Source organism: Nuphar pumila, chromosome 2 (genome assembly GCF_984573655.1).
Source record: "Nuphar pumila chromosome 2, dmNupPumi1.hap1.1, whole genome shotgun sequence".
NCBI lineage: Eukaryota > Viridiplantae > Streptophyta > Magnoliopsida > Nymphaeales > Nymphaeaceae > Nuphar > Nuphar pumila.
In genome coordinates, this window is record NC_143250.1 from 116,693,878 (window position 1) to 116,715,789 (window position 21,912).

A 21,912-nucleotide genomic window follows, 5' to 3' on the forward strand; every position below is an offset into this window, starting at 1 on the left:
ACGGAGGATCATTGACTCTTCCACATATCTGGTTTTATGAGACATCAAAGCCATAAATTCTTTATAGCTATTATTTTTTAGACGATTATAGATCGCTAAGTAGGACGATCAGTATTACAATAATGTACTCTAACCATTTCAGAGTTCATTATTAACTCCATACACCAACCACACAACATATCATTCATCTAATAAAAACAGCGTATGAGAAAATATACTTCATACATTCAATTAACATAACTACCTACAACAACCACTCTAAAAATCAACTGCGAACAATAAACTCTTAACTCATTCAATGGTTGTGCACATTAAACCCTAGCCCCATTACACCCACACACAAACATTGAATATTAACTAAAGGACAAGAAAATAAACATAAATAATCTAATATAAAAACAAATATATACATCTCTCTCTCTCTCTCTCTCTATATATATATATATATATATATACTAAACATAGTAAACCCTAAATGATAAATCTAGTGGCTGGAAAAGTCGATGACAACACAGCAATAACCAAACAAAAATACGTATGGGGCAATTAAATGATCATATCTACAAAAAAAAATCATGAAAGACAAACAATATGCATGTGTGTGTCTATATCTATATATATATATATATATATAAGAAAAGTGGTAGGTGCTTGAACATTAGATACTTGACACATACTTGAACATGTTGTCGCCCATCACGCGCTTGATGGAAGGCCAATGTTAAAAAAAAAAATTAACATAAAAAATGGGCTTTTTTGCCCAAATGAGCAATAGCAACGACAAAAATCCCTGTTATTGACCTTTAGTGGCGATTTTTGTTGCAGTTATTGACCTTTAGTGGCGACTTTTGTCACTGCTATTGTTGGTTTGGCGAAAAACTCTTTTTTGATGTTAGTCATCCATCAAGCACGTGATGGATGGCCAACATGTTCAAGTATGTGTCAAGTACCTAATGTTCAAGCACCTACACACTTATCTCTCTCTCTCTCTCTCTCTCTCTCGATATATATATATATATATATATATGATATCTACAAAAAAAAGTTCGGAGTGAAAAACAAAATGTATATATATATATATATATATATATATATATATATATATATATATATATATATATATATATATATATATATATATATATATTGTATGAAACTCACATTTCGAACCTGTAGATGGAAAAGTCGATGACAATAATGATACTACAACCTCCTTATAATGAGGCACCAAATTACATGGGAATCACTGCAAGAAAAAAAAACAATACATAGGGTTTTAGAGGAAAGTTCTTTGTCGACACAAATGAAAAGAAGAAACCCTTGGTACAAAAAGGAGTTTGTATATGATTCGTGAACTCTGCAAATAATAAGAAAACTCACATATATATAATAAATTCATAAATATTTAAATGGAATATTTACAATATTTTGGGTTTCAATTTAACCAAATTTTTGAAAAATATATTTATGTGAAATCATGAGGTATATGCAAATAAGTAGAATATTTGTGATTTTAGTGATTTCAGTCTAACCGTATGTACGCAAATAAATTTATGCAAGATTCATATTATATATGCGAATAAATTAGTGGTTTTAGTTTCACCGAATGTTCGCAAATAAATTTATGGAAGTTCATAAAGTCCACATAAGAAAACGTGCAATTCTGAATTTAAGTGGAGGTTTGCACTAGCCAATGAGCGGTATAATTTTATCCCAATAATCCATCTGTTCACAATTGCAAAAGGTAAAACGGTCCTAACAAAGTTGAGTATTTACGATTTTGAACATCGGAAGAACAGCAAAAATTGTAGGGTTTTTAAGAAATTGTATCAAATTAGTCATAAAGTACAATCATCTTTCATTAAAAATGGCCAATTCAGTTCAGAATCAGAATATCCCTGAATCGTTTTGAAATCTATTTAGGGCTGATACCGATTTTGACAACATTGAGACCGACGCAAAGGTTCCCATCACACTGGCCTTGAACAAAAATATTCTATTGATGATGTCCCTTTTATACCTTCTCAGTTTGTTGTCATTGCTTCTAATTTAGCTCAGTTTGGTAGTTCACATTTAACAATCCCCCATCAGAATAGTCAATCTCCACTCAAAATGTTCCAGAACAATTCAGGTGGCCAAAACATTCCATCCCACTCACCCCACGCCCTTCTTCCCCAGAAGTGAAAAAAAAATGAAAAATAAAAAAAGGACTTGGTTCATAGTTTTGTGTACTTGAAAGCAGTAATGTACGATTCATCTATCTTGGCATTGCTGGATGAAGCCAGCTTCAAGTTCACACTCGTGACATAAAAAAACATGGGGAGAAGTTTGTACATCCAAAAGAATCAAATTAAGACATCCCATGGCTGTTAATAACTTAGCATCATGGAACATATCAAAGATAAAAGGTTATTTTTTCATCTGAATAGAAGCTGAGGTTAAGATTTGCCCCACAACCGCTCCAATCAGGAAAAAAGAAACAAAAAAAGTTGATACATACAACACATAATTGAAGACAATCAAAGTAGCAAAGATAACCTGCCGCACATTATTTTCTGGACTCTCTTTAGGACTTCCAGTATGTTTAATGTATTTCAATAGGAAACAGTGATGGATTCTATCAGGTCTTGCAGAGGGGCAAGTTCCCCCTTCTCAATCAAATGGAACTCCTGCATCAGAGCCAGATACAAATCACTCACAATCTTATGCTTAATTTCAATCACCTTGCTGGCAAAAGCTCAAAGCCTACGCTCTCAGAAATGTAGAAACTTGAACTGAAGAGTAGTCATCAATTTAGCATTCCAGTTCATTGCAAGACATGGGATCAAAACTAAGCAGAATGGGACCATGATGCATGACTAGCAGAAAATATAATATTTATGGATGGGACTAGCAGAAGCAGTAAAAGGATTCTCCTTCCATCATTTCCCAATAGTGTGAACATTTGTGTATGTTTGTCCGTGTTATGCATTATCCATGTCTATGTGACACAATATGTAACTGAAACAGAAATAGGTACAGGTCCTGTTTGTATCAAATTGTTAATGCACCAATGTAATTATTGTTCCCATTGTTAACAACCTGGATCTTCATGGACGACTGAATTTCAATTATTAATGATGGGCGTCTGAATTTCAATTTCTCCACATTAATCAGTGAAAACATATGCTCTTTTTACCAACAACAATAAGCAGGAAATCAAAAGACTTCAGCCACAAATTAAGTGCACAAGGTTCCATGGAAAAAGCAAAGGAGCAAAAAGGTAAGGAAGCATTCTGACTTTATGATTAAACTAGTCAAAATCCTTTAAGAAAAATAACCAAGTTGGAGGACTTACACATGTAAACAGAGTGAAATGCTTAAAGCAAGTATTGAGATGAGCTTCTTCTTTGAGGCTCACAATCTTCTGGAAGTGTGAATGATAAATATGGGCATAAACACGGAATAAGCGTTTGAAAATAGTCTTAACTAGATCTTTAAAATTAGGAGGGAATGGTGTCCCTGCAACAAACATTTAATGAGCCTCAGTGGCTTCACTCATAAGAACAAAATCCTGAATCATAATAAGGAAATTGCATTTTACCAAGTTTTTGGGGAAATATAGATTCATTGTCAAGCTGTGCTTCAATCCAGTCCATCAAATACTCCACATATTTTGGTGCAGATACCTCTATGGGTTTTTTTATTTGGACCCCATCAGCCCACCTGTACTCATACCTGCAATTTATACCTGCATTAGATTTGTTGCATATTAAAATATTAACTTAAATGACATAGCAATCCTAAATATACCACAGGGTTTCACCTTTAACTTCCAATAATGCACAAAAGGCAGAATATAACACAAATAAGGAATGGTAGTATGATGACAGTAGCACTAATAATGAGTCTTCTCATAGACTGATATAACACCATTATAACAATAAGAGGATATCATAGATATGATAAGGGCAGGCATAACTGCAGTGAAAGGTACAGTTATACTTGTTTCACACTTTCAGTTAAAGAGATCTAGTTTTTCTTCTTTTCTAGAAGAAAACAAAGCTGACTAATTTCTTTGACACTGAAAATTGTGATCAACACCAAAAAGTTCAAACTGTCTCCACTCCAAAGAATGTACAAATGCGACACCCAAACTAGGACATATGAGCACTCACTGTTGTAAACAACTAAAGCATAAGAAAGTAAGACATGCAATATCAAAAAGAACTGATCATGTTATCATACAAAATTAAATGAGATCGTAATTCGTAATTAAAGAACATAGGCCTCATGAATGCCAGAACTTCCTATATGGTTGAGACATACAAACTCTGGCACATGAAAAGTGATGGATATAAGGTACCAAAAACAGATGGTCCTTGTTTCTAACAATATGACATGAATATAGGATCAGGACAATAAAAAATATTACTTGGGTCCTGCAGACATTGTCGGGCAGCTATTAGGCGTGCAAAACTCTGTGAGGGTGTCATAAAGTAGATTCACCTGATTAAAGAAGTCCACAGCTGAAAATGAAACAAAAATTTCTGAGTCATCATTCACCATCATCTTGCGAGTGGTTACCAATCAACAAAAGGTTAGAAGTCTGAAGGGCTAAAAAGGGAACTGATAAACAACTACAACGAGACAATTTTGGAATTGGAGACGGGTTTAATGTAATATAGCATCAAGAGCCATACTATTTACTGCCAACCACTCATTCACATCTTCTCCTGGTGGAAGAAGTACTGCTTCCCTCAAGTTCCCACTACCTAAGGTAGCATCAACGTGCCTTTGAAGCTGCGCACCCTGCAACAACACATGGCACGGTTAGATATCAACAAATTTTCAGAGATTTTGCTCCTTTTAAGAAAAGGGAACTGAGTTGTGCATTTATATTTAAAGTTCATTAGACTAGCTGCAAATATATGAAACTTATAAAAGTTATATGACCAGGTTTACCACATATCAATGTGAATTATATTCACATGACAAGCAAAATTAAAGCCAACAACACCCACTCACTGACTGCATATAAAATATCATATCCACATGACCACTGCCAAAGCTCTTCCCATCAAGTCAGGTCACAAGTCAATGCATAGATTCACATCCAATGATACAGCTGGTTGCATCAATGACTAAGAAAAAGATAAAAAAAGGGAAAGAATTAACATCCAATAGGTTGCACTGTGAAAGCAGAAGAATACCTAACATAGTTCAAAGTTTCAAACTAAATAAAGAGGAACAGGGGACATCCTTCTAGTGCAGCTAGGATGTATCAAAGGCATGAGTTTTTCCATGAAGTATCCATTCACAGTTATGCATGTGTGATTCTTTTTAGGTGTTTTTCTAGAGTGGCTAGGCATGAACTAACCACAAGAGCCAAGACTGGAAAAAGATAAACAGGGCCATTCTCCCTTCTCTCAGCTGAAAGAGAGATTTCCAGATTTATCACTATCCCAGACAAAGAAATATAACAATGTTTTGCACAGTTTCTCCCCATGTCCCATAGTCGTAGAATAAGGAACACTTATGTGGAGAGCCTACACAGACTCCAGTAGTGTATATGTTCAGCTTAAGTAGCAAGCATTGTAGGCAATAGTCAAAAAAGCAACACATTCTTGGCTGCAAAGGTGCCCCACACCCCGTGTTACACTGATGCAGAAAACAACTTCCATTGTGACATGAGTTCCATCTAAAAGTTAAAATCAATGTTTGGCAACAGAGCGTCAAACTGTGATGGCAAAACTCCATTTTCATGCTGAAAGATGAATGTGTAATGATATAACCATCATAAAATCAGCCAATAAGTTTACAAATGGAACCAACCTTGCTGCCAGATGGTGCACTTTTCTTTGGACGAAATGTTCTCTGGTTCCTGGTTTCACAACAACCATCTGTGAGAAAAATTATCATGAACAAAAACAAAGTAGGGGCCCGATGAACCAACAGGTCACCCAGCCCAGAGCTATCCAGTACTCAGGTTCAAATTTTAGACCTGAGCTGAGCTGAAGCACACCTACACCTAACTCAGTTTAACAACCAGCCAGGGCTCACATGAGGGCAAATCACATCACAATGAGTCCTGACACAAGCCCAGGTAGATGTTCCACATAACTGGGCAACACTTTGGGACCTGGACAGAAAAGACATGAGAACCAAGATAGGCTCAGTCTTATCAGGCCTTTCCCAAGACCTAATCAGGTCTTTGGAGGTTTGGCCAAGCACAGCACATACCACCTCTACAAACAAGACAGATCTTTCCAAACAAGAAAAAGGTCACTGTAGATGAATGAATTTGTATATAGGTTAAGCAGATTCAACCATTAAAAAAAACAAAAATATAATATAACCTCAAAATCATGGTCAAAGAATCACATCAACCAATTGAACTACCAAATTTTCAAGCAATGAGTTTAAACTGTAGCATGCCCCATTGCTGTCACTACATCTTAATGATACGCCTACAGATGGGAAAGCTAAAATGATAATATGGCATAACTAAAGAAGCCATAACAAATGCTATTCAAGATTAATGAGCAGAAAAAAGTTTCCACCATGCAAAAAGGAAAAAGCATAGATGCAAAGGGATTATTGATGGAAATATGTGATCATCTATGTCATGAGCTTGCACACCCATAGAAACATTGATGCTGGACATGAATGACACTTCAAGCTATGTTTAGGTTTACTGTAATCATATGTCTTCAGTGCACACAACCAACACAAAATTGTGCAATGTTCAGGTTTTCGTGAACATGAAGAAAGATATCCTCAAAATGCTTTTTTGGTCTTATCTCTGTGTATGTATCTTCCTGCCCATCTGAAAAGGCATCATATTTGACATCTACACATGCTCCATTGACCTTTTTTCCCTTTATGTACCTTTTCGGCACACCAATATGGGTCTCATTTTTACTTTTTTTTTTCATTTACCAATTTTTCGTTGCTTTTGACATGGCTATTCATGTTCAGGATATCATTCTTCTTGGACCATATCATGTCCAAGCACCACCCTGATGGAGACCGAGACAAACATGTCTTGTAATACCCGTGAACTATGTCACATGGGTGCAGGTGCGAGGGTTGCGGCACTTTCAAAAAACTTGGGTGCGGGGGTGCGGCAATATATATATATATATATATATATATATATATATATATATATATATATATATATATATATATATATATATATATATATATATAGTCCAAAAGTTGGACATAAATGACCCTGGGTGCGGGGGTTAGCAGTCTCATCTCTCTGAGGGCTTTGCTCATTGGGGGTAGGTGTAAAACCCATGATTTTACAAAAAAAAAAAAATCGGACCCCGAACCGAATCCAAGGAAAACCCTAAGGGTTTTCCCTTTAAAAAAAAATTTAACGCCCGCACAGCCGCAGAACTTCATTTTTTTTTCCTCTGCTTATAAGGTGGGGTTTCCCGATTTGTGTCCTCCTGTGCCCTTTAAATCACGCAAGGGTAAGGGGGAAGCCCTCACCCTTGCGCTCCTCCTCTCCCTCTCGATTGTGCACTCTCTCTCGCTCCCGGCGTGCGATCGAACGCCGACGCCAACGCCGACGATGCCTACTCTCTCTCAGGTACGCATCTCCTTCTTCTCTTCTTCTTTTCTTCTTCGTCTCCTTCTTCTGTTTGCCGAAGGGCCGACGGCTCCCTGTCGTGCCCTCCCCATTTCTCTATGCATTCACCGAAAGGTCGGCGGCCCCCTGCTGCATCCTTCCCCTCTCTCTCTCTCTCTGCGTTCGCTGGAAGAAAAGTCAGGAGCATTTTTTTTGTCCAAAAATTGGACACAAATGACCCTGGGTGCGTTGACCGCACCCAGGGTCCCGTTGACTGCACTGGGTGTCGCACCTGCGTCGCGTCGATGCGAGTGTGGCACCCAGTTTGCCGAGTCCATGTGACATAGCCCATGAATTTTATCAGATAAATAAACTTGAAATATATGTTTTTAAGTTGGTAGAAGGATAATTTTTATTGTTCTATGTGTTTTGGATCTTGGATGTCCTGTTTGGATCTTTAATGTCGGATCCCTAATATCTTGTTTGAATCTTCGATATTTCATTCAGGTCTTAGATATCGGATCACGAACATTAGATTGGATATTTAATAATTGTTTTTGGTCAAATGGATCGAACCTTTGGTAGTGGATCCTCATTATCATGGCCAGATTAGATATTGAATCCAGGATGAATTGAGTGGATCCGCGAGTCTAAATTGGATCTTTAATAAAAAATAATAATAATAAACCTTATGGAGAGTCCGTAGTAGTTTATTTGGGTTCGTAGTATTTTACAAGATCTTCGGATCTCAAAACTTTATGCCGGAGATATTTGGATCCAAATTATTTTATTTGGGTCTTGGACATCGGAAACTTCAATATTGATGTGGATCCTTGCATCGAAAGCGTAAGGATCAAAGTACCTTTAATTGGATCCGTGATAATTTATTTGGATCTGTGGTTTCAATCATGTAATAAAGAGAAAATTTTCGGATCCTTGGATCCAGATTTTTCTCACATGAATTCATAAACAAATTGGATCGAAGACTCATATCGCATTAGCACCCATTAGGGAATGGTTAAAAACTTAATAGATTCGGATCCTAGGATGGATCCAAATAGCCCAAACTTTGGACCCAAAGATATAAGCGGGTCGCAGGTCACGGGTTCGGACAAACCAAACTCGCACCCGCTGGTGCATTAAAATGAAGTTAAAAAAAAATGTTAAAGTTAAGAAGGAGAACACGTAAACCCTAAAAAAGGGGTTTACGTTTGAAATAAGGAAAAGGAGGAGCGGTGTGTTTTCACGCAGCCGATAGTGGATGAGGGAGAATGGGGTAACCGACCCCTCTCCCCCACGATCTCCTTCGTTTTCCACTCGCATCTCTTAAGGAACCCCTCCCCTCACCCTCTTATTCGCTCTCTCTTCTTCTTCCTCTTCCTCTCGTTATCTCCCTCTCCCTTCTCGTTATTTCTTTCTCTCTTGCTCGATTTGGGGAAAAAAGGCGCACGACTGCAGAAAAAAAAGAGAGGAAAAAGCTTTGATCAAGGTAGGGTTTTACTATGGTTCAGTGTGTGTATTGTGTTTCAAAGTCTGCATTGTGTTGGGTTCCACCTCAAAGCAAGAAGTTTCAAAATTTTGAGGGGTTTTCATATGGATACAACGATGGTGCTTTCGTGTAAAGCTAATCGGTAATATCCTTTGGTATGAATAGCTTAATGAATTTCTTGCATACTGATTTTCGAAATCCAACTTTTAACTTCCTAATTCACAGTGATTAAGTGGGTAGGTTATGCTGCAAATTTTTTTAGGGTGTTTGTGGCAAGTGTGAGAGCCCTTGCAGCACACCCCTCTTTGTGGGTTCAATTTAGTGCAAATGCAAAACCTCGGTTCTGTGTATGTACTATACACAGTATAATGGGTTCTGTGGGAGGTGAAATTTGGAGTTCTTGGTATATTGCTTAAAGGAACTCATAATGAGAACAATATTCTGTGTGGGATGTCTTAATCATATGCTGAAATCACTAGGAATTTAGAAAATATGGGCCTGGATGGAGAAATAAAACTATTAAACCAAGCTAGCGAATTTCCTGTTTAACATGAGATGGTAATGAACTAAGTAATTGCAGTAGGATATGTTTAGGTTCTGTTTATTTCCATGAGTAAACGTTGGGTGTACTTAGTATATCTCCAGAATGACATTACTCATAGGTTCGTGTGTCTTAAATTTTTGAAACAGTAGGTTCTGATTCTGCATGCTCTAGGGTTGAATACAAAAATTTATTCTACTAATCTGCATACTTGGCTTGGACATTAGGTTATGGTAATGCCTTAGTCCTGACATGTGTATGTACTTCGGACAGTAAATATATACTTAAGTTTTGGAGGTTTTTGACTTAAGATGTTCTCCAACAAATTCATTAGAGTTACTTTCTAATTAGTATTAATGGACGATATTGGTTCTGCTGCAGCAGGGGTATAGACAGAAACTATTTAGAAGTTATGTCTGCTGAAAAAGTTCTGTAATTACTTTGGTTGTCAAAGATTTAGTTAACCCATTCACAATCATGCATTAATACTTGTGAACTTGTGTTACATACGACCCTGCATATATATAAAATGTGCCACAGACCTGTGTCTTGCACTAGTTGCAGTTATTTAAGTGAGAAGTAATGATAAGTCTGAGCTAGTATTATCATTCCTGCAACAGGTAAAGTCTGACGTTTGAAAATTGACATGTAAAATATTTATATTGAACATCGGAATTTCTGGTCACTTACTTCCTTGTATTATGTTGTATCAAACTTTCAATTGTTTTAGCAGCATGTATTACGTTTAGTAGTAATTGGGTTCATGTGCAAGCATCGACCGTCAGCATGGACATAAAGTTCCTTTTGTGTAATAGGATACATGGAATATTTGATCAGTATGATATAACCATGAAATATACTTTAAACCATCCGAACTTGTATGCATCTTGAGGACTATGTTAAAAGATATGTTATTGAGTCAATTGAAGGGCTAGTTGTTGCCAAGGGAAACTTCACTTAAACTCCACAGGAAAAAAAGACTAAGACGATTTCCCTGTTAACGACATTATCTAGATTAACTTCTGTTTATATGTTGAAATTTATTGATAACGTTAGTAATTCTGTCAATATATATATAGATATATATATATAGATAGATAGATAGATAGATAGATATGATCTCTGAACCGAACCTATGGGTCGGTTTGCTTTGGGCACATGAGTTTCAAGACAGAGTGTTGAAGGTCACACATTTACCTCGAAATTATATGAACACATAAGTAAAGTTTAGAGCTCAACTGGAACACACTAAATGGGTTGGTTTAATCATTGGTATTCCCTCTTGTGAGAGGGTTGGTTGGATAACCATGTCAAATAGGCAATAAGGTAGAGTACTTCATGTGGGTACTTGGGTTGTTAAGTCTGTGCGCGTTATCGATCGTATAAGTGTGAAACTTAAATTTATTTTCTTTGGCCTGACTGGTTTAAAGGTACTGAGGCAATCGTGCTTGACGGTTTAAAGGTACCGGAGCACTCTGAGTGGGTTTGCACAATTAAATGGTTTAAGTTTTGGTTAACATATCTACTTAAGGTATGAAGGATTGAGGATCTACTACTCCGATGGTAGGATTCAAAATTTTTTAGAATTCCAGTATCTTTGAGCTACTGGGTTCAGATAAAAGAAAACCCTGACACATCGGGAAATACAAATTAATAAGAGAGCAACACACTCAGATTCGGGCTTACCTTGGAGAGGATAGGTAGTACACAACTCCGGGGATAAGTGTTTTCATGCTTCGAGTGTCAATGGCTCGATGGTCCCCAGTCCTCGAAGTTAGGGGACCCGGACTACCAATTTTTGTCCTAGGCGGTAGCTCCACGTTCTCCTGCAGAAGTTAGGGATGCATCTTATTGTTTGGGCCTTTGGGAGGTTCTCTCAATTATTCAACTGCTCTCTTAGGATTTTCAGTTTCAGTTAGACGTTCGGGTTAATAAAGTACCAATGCATAATAAACCCCCGAATGTTCTGTTCTGTTACGGTTACCTTGGCCTACGAATACCCGCGGGATAATTCAAGAAAAACATTAAATCTTACTTCTTATCAATTGGACAAAACATTGTGAGCTTTGTACTTGAATTTGTTAACTTGTGATTAGATAATTGAGCATGTGATTAAGTATTTAAACCAGTGTTTACTTATCTAATTAGATGTTAATTCATGATATGTTTTTGTGAGTTAGAATAGTGATATGCAATAAATTATTTTCATGTTGCGTACTTTTTTATGTCATATTTAGTATCATGCTTCACTGTGTATAATTAAGCAAACACATTGCATACTTATTACATAGTACATCTACAAAATCATAGTATTCTCCTACGCAGACTGGTTATAGTCTGACGCAAATTATTTTATTATTTTTTAGGAGAAGAGTAAAAGATCAAGAGCGGTTGCAGAATGGAGATATATGATCTATTGTATTCTCGGGATATCAAAAGTTAATTTGACTATTAATAATTATGTCAATCAGTCATTCAGAAACTTTGATCTTATGTTTTAAATTTTTATTAGAAATAAAAGGAATAGTAATTGCTTTGAGAATTCTTGTGACGCGCTTGAAATGCTTAACTTGTTTAAATCTGAATATTTTCGCTGTTAGAAAAAAAATTACTCAAAATTTGGGTTAAATTTCAAGGCGTTACATGTCTGGCCAAAACAATCCCATAGTAAAAGTAGAAAACCTATTAATCAACAAAACCAATAGTACGTCTTGATGATCTTGAGTTTTTACTTGGTTGTTCATACTTGCTCTTTAGAGATATAGCAGTTTACACGTGCTCTTGTACACACCTGCATCTGAATGGATCTGGCATCCACTGTGGCTAGAACTTGAAAAGAAGATTGAGCTTCAGCAACCCCCAAAAAAAGCAAAATAACAAAAAAATCAAGGTTCAGTTTGAGCAAATGGGTGATTGATCACCTCAACCACTCACCAATCATGCCTAGTAACCATTGGGTCTTAGGCATTTTCCCTGTTCAGAAACTAAAAAGGACTGAGAACACCTTGTTAAAGTTGCCCTCAACAACTCTAAGGGCATGTTTGCAATGCCATGGGATTCTTGGATTTTCTCAAGATCTTGTGATGGTAAATCACAATCACAACACTTTCTCAAGGTTAGTGAAACATCAGAAAAGTACAATTCATTGTGATTACCAGCCATGATTGTTCCTGCCTTGAATCTTGTGAAAATTGGTCACAAGATTGACTTTGTGACCAGCAATCATAGGTTCTACTTTCTCATATGTGATTGTTCACCCCTACCTGTGACCAAAGCAAACATGCCCTAATAGTCAGAATTATTTTATAGAATCACAGGTGTGTGCATGAAGATGCTCTAATGCACCTCCTCCTTCTTCTTGTTATTTCTTTTTCTATAGTGAGAAAAATCCCTAAGCAATACTCAAAAGAATGAGATAGATCTTCCCTTAGTTCAAAGTATCAGACTTGTTCACGGGAGATAAGAGGGAGAGAGAGAGAGAGAGCAATTCACAAAAGGCAGGGGCGGCACTACAATGCTCGACCTCCAAAACCCTAAGCATTATAAATTGAAAACATATGCATATTACAATAATGCCATTAATGAAAACCTATTTAACATGTGTACATATATAATATGCGTACCAGATCCATACGCATATGCAATGCTGTATTCTAACACCCTCCCTCAAGTTGTACGTGATTTTGGAGCATGTACAACTTGTTCTTCAATAGCCAAAATTGATGTCTTGTTAGTCCCTTGGTAAATAGGTTTGCCACTTGATCTTCTGTTCGAACATGACGTAGTTCTATCTCCTTCATCTCGACTTTCTGCCGTATGAAATGTTGATCAATCTCAATGTGCTTCGTTCTGCTATGCTGGATAGGATTACATGCAATATTTATTGCGCTTTGATTGTCACAGAAAAGAAATGATTGAATAATTGTCTCCCCAAGATCACTCAATAAGTGTCTAATCCATGTGACCTCTGTCGTGCCTGTAGCCATCGATCTGTATTCAGCCTCTGTACTCGATCGTGCCACTACTTTTTGTTTTTTGCTGCTCCAGGACACTAAATTGTGCCCAATATAAACACAGTATCCAGAGACAGATCGTCTCTCATCTGGATCCCCTGCCCAATCTGCGTCTGTATAAGTGATGAGTGCATGTCCTCTATGCAGATTAGCGTTCTTGCGATAAACAAGTCCGTCTCCTATAGTTCCTTTTAAATAGCGTAGAATGCGCTTCACAGCTTCCATATGACCCTCCGTTGGAGCATGCATAAACTGGGATACCTGATTGACAGCATAAACTATATCAGGTCTGGTAAAGGTCAAGTACTGTAACATCCCCACGAGACTTCTATATGTTGTAGGATTGACACAAAGATGACCATCTTCAGAGCTCAGCCTTTGATGTAATACACTAGGAGTGCTGACTGGTTTGCAATTCGTCATCCCGGCTCTTTCCAAAAGATCAAGAGTGTATTTTTGTTGCATGAGAGTCAATGTGTCTTGTTGTCTATCAACTTCCACACCAAGAAAGTACCGCAACTTCCCTAAATCTTTCATCTTGAAAGTTTTCATTAAAAACTGTTTCACGTCTTGCACATGACTATCTGAGCTCCCAGTGATCACAATGTCATCAACATATATAAGAAGAAGTATAACAATGTCAGCCTTTTGGTAAATAAAGAGAGAGTGATCCAGAGAGCATCTTCTAAAACCATAACTCTGAATCTGCATAGAGAAACTTTCAAACCAGGAACGGGAGGCCTGTTTCAACCCATACAGAGATTTCCTTAGTTTGCACACCCAGGCAATAGGATCCTTCTCGGCATAACCAGGTGGTTGCTCCATATATACTTCTTCCTTTAGAGTTCCATGCAAAAATGCATTTTTAACATCCATCTGGCTAAGGCTCCAACCTTGATCGACTGCTAGGGATATGATAATACGAATAGTACCCATTTTGACTACGGGACTAAAAGTTTCGTCGTAGTCTTCACCATATTGTTGTGTGAATCCTCGAGCAACAAGTCGCGCCTTATATCTATCAATACTTCCTTCAGGCTTATATTTTATTTTATAAACCCATTTTGAGCCAACTACATTCTTTCCTTCTGGCCGAGGGACTATTTCCCAAGTCTGGCATTCACGAAGAGCTTCCATTTCTTCATTCATAGCTTCAGTCCAATGACGGGATTGAAGAGCTTGATTAAAACAAGTGGGTTCATCCTGTTTTGTGAGCTGAGACATAAACAACTGGAAATCAAGGGAGAAGGTCTCATAACTCGCCCATCGTTGAATAGGATGCTTAATGTGTGACGGCCTTTGAGCCGAATCATTGGCGATGCTTTCCTCCACATTCCTCGGCTCTGTATTTTTGCTCCGTCTAGTGTATATCTGTCCAGAGAAACGTTCTACTGGGGGTGGCTCAACTGGAGATAATTCAACATGCATTTGTGAGTCATTCAATTCCCTACTCAAGCCAAAGGAAGAGCAATTTGTTTGGCATGTTTCTCCTGTATTAGCAAAGAGTTCTGTGCTCATCCATGGATCATATACTTCTAATTCTCGAGGTGGCAACACTGCAGAGTCATTGACCTGAAAATTTTGTTCGTCAAAAACAACATTTCTGGAGGTCCTAATGCGTTTTGTAGTAGGCTCATAGCATCGATAACCTTTGTATTCATCTGCATACCTAACAAATCTGCACTTGACAGCCTTATCCTGAAACTTATTTCGCAGAGATGAATCAATATGTACATAACATACACAACCAAAAACACGCAGCTCATCGTAAGAGGGATGTTGCCCAAATAAAGTATAATAGGGAGATTTCCGATCCAAAAGTGTCATAGGAAGACGATTTATGATATGAACAGATGTGTGAAAAACTTCTGTCCAGAGACTAACGGGCACATTGCTATCATGTAACATGCTCATCGCACTCTCAACAATATGCCTGTGTTTCCTCTCCGCAACCCCATTTTGTTGAGGAGTATGAGGGCAAGAAACCTGTCGACTTATTCCTTTATCCCGAAGAAAGGCAAGAAATTCGTTCGATGAATACTCTCCTCCACCATCACATTGTAAATGCACAATATCACAAGCAAACTTTGTTTTGACCATCGAATGGAACTCCTGAAATATTTGAAAAACTTCATACTTGTGTTTTAAGAAATATATCCAAGTATAACGGGAATAGGAATCAATAAAGACAACATAGTAGCGACTACCAGAAAGAGAAGGAATAGGTGCAGGTCCCCAAACATCGAAACAAATAATCTCAAATGGCTTTGAAGCTCTTTTATTTATAATATGAAAAGGACATGGTTTTTGCAGAGTTCGCATGAAGAACATTTATTATTATTATCAGAAAATGAACATAAACTAGATTTTGGAAGGAGACCATCAGATACAAGATTTTCAACGAAACCTCGACTACAATGTCCCAAACGACTATGCCAAATATCTGGCTTATTACAATGAGATGAATTAAAAACTTCCAATGAAGGAAAAAACAAAGACTCTGAAGGCGAAGACACTGAAGAATGCTTGGACGACTTCAACTGGAGGACTGGTACTGAGGGTGAAGACACTGAAGGAATCTCCTTGAAGACGTACATGTTTCCTTGTCGCTCCCCCTTAGCGAACGTCTCCTTCGTTCGTAGATCCTTAACATAAACAGAAGAGGGAGTAAATTCGACGGAAGAATTCATATCGTCAACAAGTTTAGCTACAGAAACAATGTTCTTTTTAATATTAGGAGCAAGAAAGACATTGGACAAGTGAAGTGAGGACTTTGACATAGGGATATGTGCATTGCCAGTATGACTAATTGAGTGATAAGTTCCATCTCCCGTAACTATACTACCTTTTTCAAAATAAGGCAATAAGTGAGATAACTTACCCGCATTACCCGTAACATGTGTGGCGGCACCTGAATCAACATACCATTCGCCTTGTTCATTTTACTTGATCGACATTTGTGACAATGCTGACAACAAAAGTTGTTGCACATCTGTGGATGGCACTTTTGTGTCCACAACAGTAGCTGATTTATTCTCAGTTTTGTTTATTTTTCCTCTATTCTGTAGATTGAACCAACAATCAGCTTTCACATGTCCTCTTTTGTTACATAAGAAACAAGTGGGCACTCTCCTCTGATTCCCTGTATTAAAAGTCCCTGAAATATTAGGTGTGGGCAAGATACCACGTCCTCCCTGCCCGAAGCGTCCGCGGCCTCTGCCTCCTTGATGCCCTCCATTTCCTCGTCCAAAACCTACAGAAGTGTCCATGGCCAAAACTGAATGAGGACGAGCTGATTCATTTCCTTCTGCCCTTTGCTTCATAATCATCTCATGCTGGAGAAGTTTCGCTTGGAGGTCGTCAAAAGTGGGCAAGTGAGGAAGGCAGGATAAAGTTGTGGTAAACATGTCAAAATCAGGACCCAATCCATTGAGAAGTTGTTGAACTTTATCTTTATCTGCAATAGCACTTCCAACAACAGCCAATTGATCAGTAATACTCTTCAAGCGGCCTATGTATTCCATGACTGTCATGGACCCTTTCTTCAAACTTTGAAATTCATGTTTTAAGTACATAACTCGGGCTTCTGATATCTGAGAGTATGTCTGAGACAGCTTACTCCATAGATCTGCCGCAGTGCAATCATCTGAAAGAGTAACCAACACTTCTTGAGAGAGTGTTGACGTAATATAAGCAACCAAAGACTGATCCCGCTTCCTCCAAGCTGTATACTCTGGATTCTTAATGGAAATGGTAATTGTGTCACCCTTCTCATCCTTGGTTTCCTGCAAAATAAGCCGCGGTGGTATAGGAACTAAACCATCCAAATGTTCATCGAGATCCTGACTCCGTATAAAAGGAAGGATTTGCCTCTTCCAGGTCAAAAAATTAGAATGAGTAAGTTTTTCTGTAACGAGCTGACTCAAGAAATTGGCAGAGGGACCGGATGACGAATTGGATGACGAAGAGAAATCCATAGCAATGTGAAACAGTGAATAAGTTCTGTACTACCAAAATGAATAAGTTTTGTACTACCAAAAGTGTTGCACAAGGAACACTGAAACAGCAATTAAGGAAACAGCAATAGAGGAAAGAAAACTTGTGGAATCAGGAAAAAAAAAACTGGTTTGTAATAACTGCAGTCGGTTTGTACCAAGGGAGGGTGGAACCAATACAGGTCTCAAAACCAATAGAGATGCAGAATAGAGATGAGCACGATGAAAGAAAAGAGAAGGAAAAGGTTCCACCTTTCAGAATGAAGATGAGGTTTCAGATTTCAGAGAACAAGAATCACAGTCCACGCTGAAGAATCACGTTGAAGACTTGTTGACGCTGGAAGTTGTTTATTTCAGATTTCAGAAAACAAGAATCACAGTCCACGCTGAAGACTTGTTGATGCTGAAGAATCACGCTTCAGAAAACTGTTCACGCTGGAAGAACTGGATCTGGGTTGCTGTTCACGCTGGAAGATGATCACGTGGATCTGGGTTTGCTGTTCACGCTGGAAGAAAAGTTTTCACGATCTGAATATGATCACGCAGGGGAGTTGCTGCTCACGATCTGAAGATGATCACGCAGGGGAGTTGCTGCTCACGATGAAGATGGCTCTGATACCATATCAGACTTGTTCACGGGAGATAAGAGGGAGAGAGAGAGAGAGAGCAATTCACAAAAGGCTGGGGCGGCACTACAATGTTCGACCTCCAAAACCCTAAGCATTATAAATTGAAAACATATGCATATTACAATAATGTCATTAATGAAAACCTATTTAACATGTGTACATATATAATATGCGTATGGATCTGGATCCAGATCCATACGCATATGCAATGTTGTATTCTAACACAAAGAACATCCAATTTTTGAACAGTGCTTTAGAAAAGGGAAGAATCAATTGAAACCCTATTACTACCAATGTCTGTAATGGAAATCACAGAAAACCTAGATCAATGAGAATAGACCTTTCGGCGAGGGCATTTGGTGTAGAACATGACAAAAGCATTTTTTTTTCAATAGTAGGTGAATGCCAAAGTGGATAATCACTAAACAAAAGTATTTCAATAAAAAAGTGGTGGTTGGACAAATCTCCAATGCAACTTTCAAATTTCAATGGGACTCATTATATTTTTTTGGAAAACCTAGGGATTATCATTTTCAAATTTCAGGACACCTTTGGTTTCCTTTGTCCCCCATCAACTTTGGATTAGAATTTTTAAATTCAAATGAAGAAATTTGGACCTTTTAGGTTGTGTAAGTTTGACCTTGGTCCAGGCACAGTTGGGCTTAATTTGACTTTTAGGTAAACTGGACATATCTTTCTCATCCAATGTCTGATTGAAGTGCATACAACTACAATGACTAAAATATGTTTTTCAAAAAAGAAAGATTACTCTGATTTTGAGCTTTAGACCAAACTAGGTCAATCCAAAAGTATTCATTTTATAGGCTGGCCAAGTTGACATGATCAACACCTAACCTAGATGCTCAAACTCAAACAGCATTTATTAAGGTCTATAAAGTACAAAGTTCAGTTTAAAATAGGTTCTAAGGCAGTAAAGCTCTTGGATATGGAAAGGGAAAAGGAATTATGCAAGACATAGGTTATGCATTCATTGAATGCCTAAAAGAAAATGCATTTAAAAGAGATGAATACAAACAAATCAATACAAATCCATCAACATCAGATATGTTCTGGCAACCTTGGCAGCACTAATGAAAACAAAATTGCTTTTGTTTGTTTCGGGGGTGTTGTTAACTAATCGGCACAATCTAAAGACAACACGTACCAACAAAAACAAAGATGCTTTTGTTTGGCGGGAATGCTCAGCTAATTGCCTCAATAAAAGAAATGTACTAACGAAAAAAAGTAAACACTTTTTGTTTGGGGGGAATGCTCAGATAATCGCCTCAATGAAAAGACACGTACTAACAAAAATAAAAATGATTTTGTTTGGGGGGATTAGTCAGCTATGTCCTCAACAAAAAAAATGTTACAGGTTGCTTTTCAAGCTTCTTGGTGTCCATGAATTAGAATATCAATCAGAAATCTCACGTAACATTAGAACATTATCAAGAAAACTTGTGTACAAGCACTAGATTCTCCATACATCAGAAGATCAATTATGTGCTGGACAACCAGGTGGCCAGAGACATACATGTTCTATGCATGTATAATAATACTAGTCAGATTCCGTCAAATAATAAATACTTACTGAAATGATTTTAAGAACCTAAAAGCGTTTTGTATTGAACTCAACTAGTTTTCTACGGGAAACAGAGTGAATGGCATCAAATAAGATGAAAAGCTTAAAAATGAACAGTTTGATCACTATTTTGTAGTCTCTGTTCTCAATCAAATATGTTTAATGAGCTTAGTCGCATGCTTAATATGGCTGCAAAAACCTTGTTTTTCAACTTTAAAGATGTCATCCATGCACATGATAACTGATCCTTACTGGATTTGCAAGAGCTAATAACACCCCATCAAAAATCAAACTCAGTTTCTTCCATTTAAATCAGTGGCAAACACCACTAGAACTTTCATTCAACATCTCGTCGAAGCATCCAGCAATCTACCACCAATTTTCGATGACCAACTTCCCAATCACAAAGTATCACCAAACCAATTTTCACAACAATAAGAAAGAAGCAAAACAAAAAAAAATGTACTTTTCAAGGAACGAAGATCAGAAGTTGTTGGGCAAAAAGGAAAACACTTTAATGCGGACAAACTGCTAGGCAATCAAGAGATTCGCAAAGCAATTAGAACCCCTAGAAAACACCAGCATTCCGCGATTTTCAAGCAATCATGGCGAATCAATTCGATTCCAACTTTTCCAGGATACAACGTAAAATTCCCATTTCATGTGTCTGCTTCAACGATCCAATCGTTTCGTATTCAAATCAAAGACAAAGCCAGCTCCAACCATTTCTAATTCAACCAAAAAAGGTAAATTCATCGAAAATTATGCATAAAACTCGGCCGCATAGAGCAAGAGAAAGCAACAACACGTGAACTAAGAGGAAAAAAAACGGATAGAAAGAGGGCAACGACGTGATCTATGCAACCAAAATTCACGATCCCGGAAAAATTCATGCACGTCCGCCATCCAGATTTCCAAAAAACTCAGATTCTTCTTCAGATTTAGGCGGAATCGAAACAAATTAGGGTTAGGGTTGGGGCTTTGTTTTCTTACCTGCTACCGAGGCCGAAGAGGCTCATGGCGCTACTCCCACGATCTCTCTCTCTCTCTCTCTCTCTCTCTCTCTCTCTCTCTCTCTTTGGGATTTGAAGAAGGGGAAACGGAATATGCGGGAAGAACGTCTCGGTTTTGTGGATTCGCGTGCTTGCTCGCTTCGCTTTATTTGTTCCAATCAATCACAAAAATAAATTGAAAAATGGAAGAAAAAAAATGAGAATATTATTTCACCATGCTATTTCTGAATCCATCAAACCAAACGAGAAAAGGCGGGAAAGACCGTGGACTCCCGAGTTGTCATACGAACGGTTCGGGCTCATCGAACCGGTTTTCCGATCTTTCTCACGACTCGGTTTGACGATGTGGGTCCCGAACCCTCCCAATTCCCGGCCAGTTGGGTTCAGGGGTCTTAAAACTGAATTCAAACTCAACATGTATAATTTTAATTAAAGGTTGTTTAATATGTATAGTTAATCTAAAAAAATCTTATAAAAGATTCGGTGATCAGGCCTGATATCCAAGCCAGATTACATCCCAAACCTGACCCTCATATTGCTTTGGTCGAGTTCAGGTAGGAAGTTTTCGTGCCCAAACCAGGGTATTCGGGTTCAGATCAGGTCGCATATCTGACGCAAGCTTGACTCTTTGACAGGCCTAGTTCGGGAGGGCATTAAGCCTTGGCTAATGTGTGACTCGTGAGCTTTGGCTGGAGTCAGGCCCATGTGAGTCATTCTTGTGAGCCGTATCGGTTATGGTACGGGGGCATGGCAGAAACCACAACACAGCCTCTGAGTCAAGGCTTGTGATATATCGCTTTGCTAGTCGAGTATCGCAAACTCCCACTTAAAAGGAGGTTCACATTTTTTTTTTGCGAACATCATGAAGTTCGCATAATTATATTTGTAAACATCCCGTTAAACCCAAACATCAAAACTTCACAAGTACCTTAATAAATTCACATATATATATCCTCCTAAATATACAAATTTTCTCATAAATATATGAATTTTTTCACAATTATGCAAATTATTTTTGTAGACTACCTTGCAAATATTGATCATTGTTTGTGTAATATTTCATAAATTTTGCATATATAGAACGAA

At 37.8% G+C, this 21,912-nt stretch overlaps 1 protein-coding gene and 1 long non-coding RNA gene across 3 annotated transcripts; both read right to left on the minus strand.

Annotated features, from left to right (window-relative positions):
- Positions 1-2,333: 2,333 nt before the first annotated feature.
- On the minus strand, positions 2,334-20,991 carry LOC149846868 (MOB kinase activator-like 1A). 2 transcript variants are annotated; one of them, XM_089996625.1, is made up of 8 exons: positions 20,807-20,828; positions 5,815-5,863; positions 5,008-5,123; positions 4,683-4,791; positions 4,415-4,508; positions 3,584-3,717; positions 3,338-3,501; positions 2,334-2,669 (listed from the first exon to the last, which is right to left on the minus strand). In XM_089996625.1, the coding sequence occupies exons 3-8, from the start codon at positions 5,026-5,028 to the stop codon at positions 2,595-2,597; spliced, it is 597 nt and encodes a 198-aa protein (XP_089852751.1). In that variant the 5' UTR covers positions 5,029-5,123; positions 5,815-5,863; positions 20,807-20,828; the 3' UTR covers positions 2,334-2,594. The 2 variants fall into 2 exon arrangements, with proteins under 2 accessions (XP_089852751.1, XP_089852750.1); XM_089996624.1 differs by lacking the exon at positions 5,008-5,123 and having other exon boundaries at positions 20,807-20,991.
- LOC149846869 (uncharacterized) lies at positions 16,166-16,546 on the minus strand. The gene is made up of 2 exons (XR_016430567.1): positions 16,489-16,546; positions 16,166-16,252 (listed from the first exon to the last, which is right to left on the minus strand). It is a non-coding gene; the product is annotated as an uncharacterized LOC149846869 (long non-coding RNA).
- Positions 20,992-21,912: the final 921 nt, after the last annotated feature.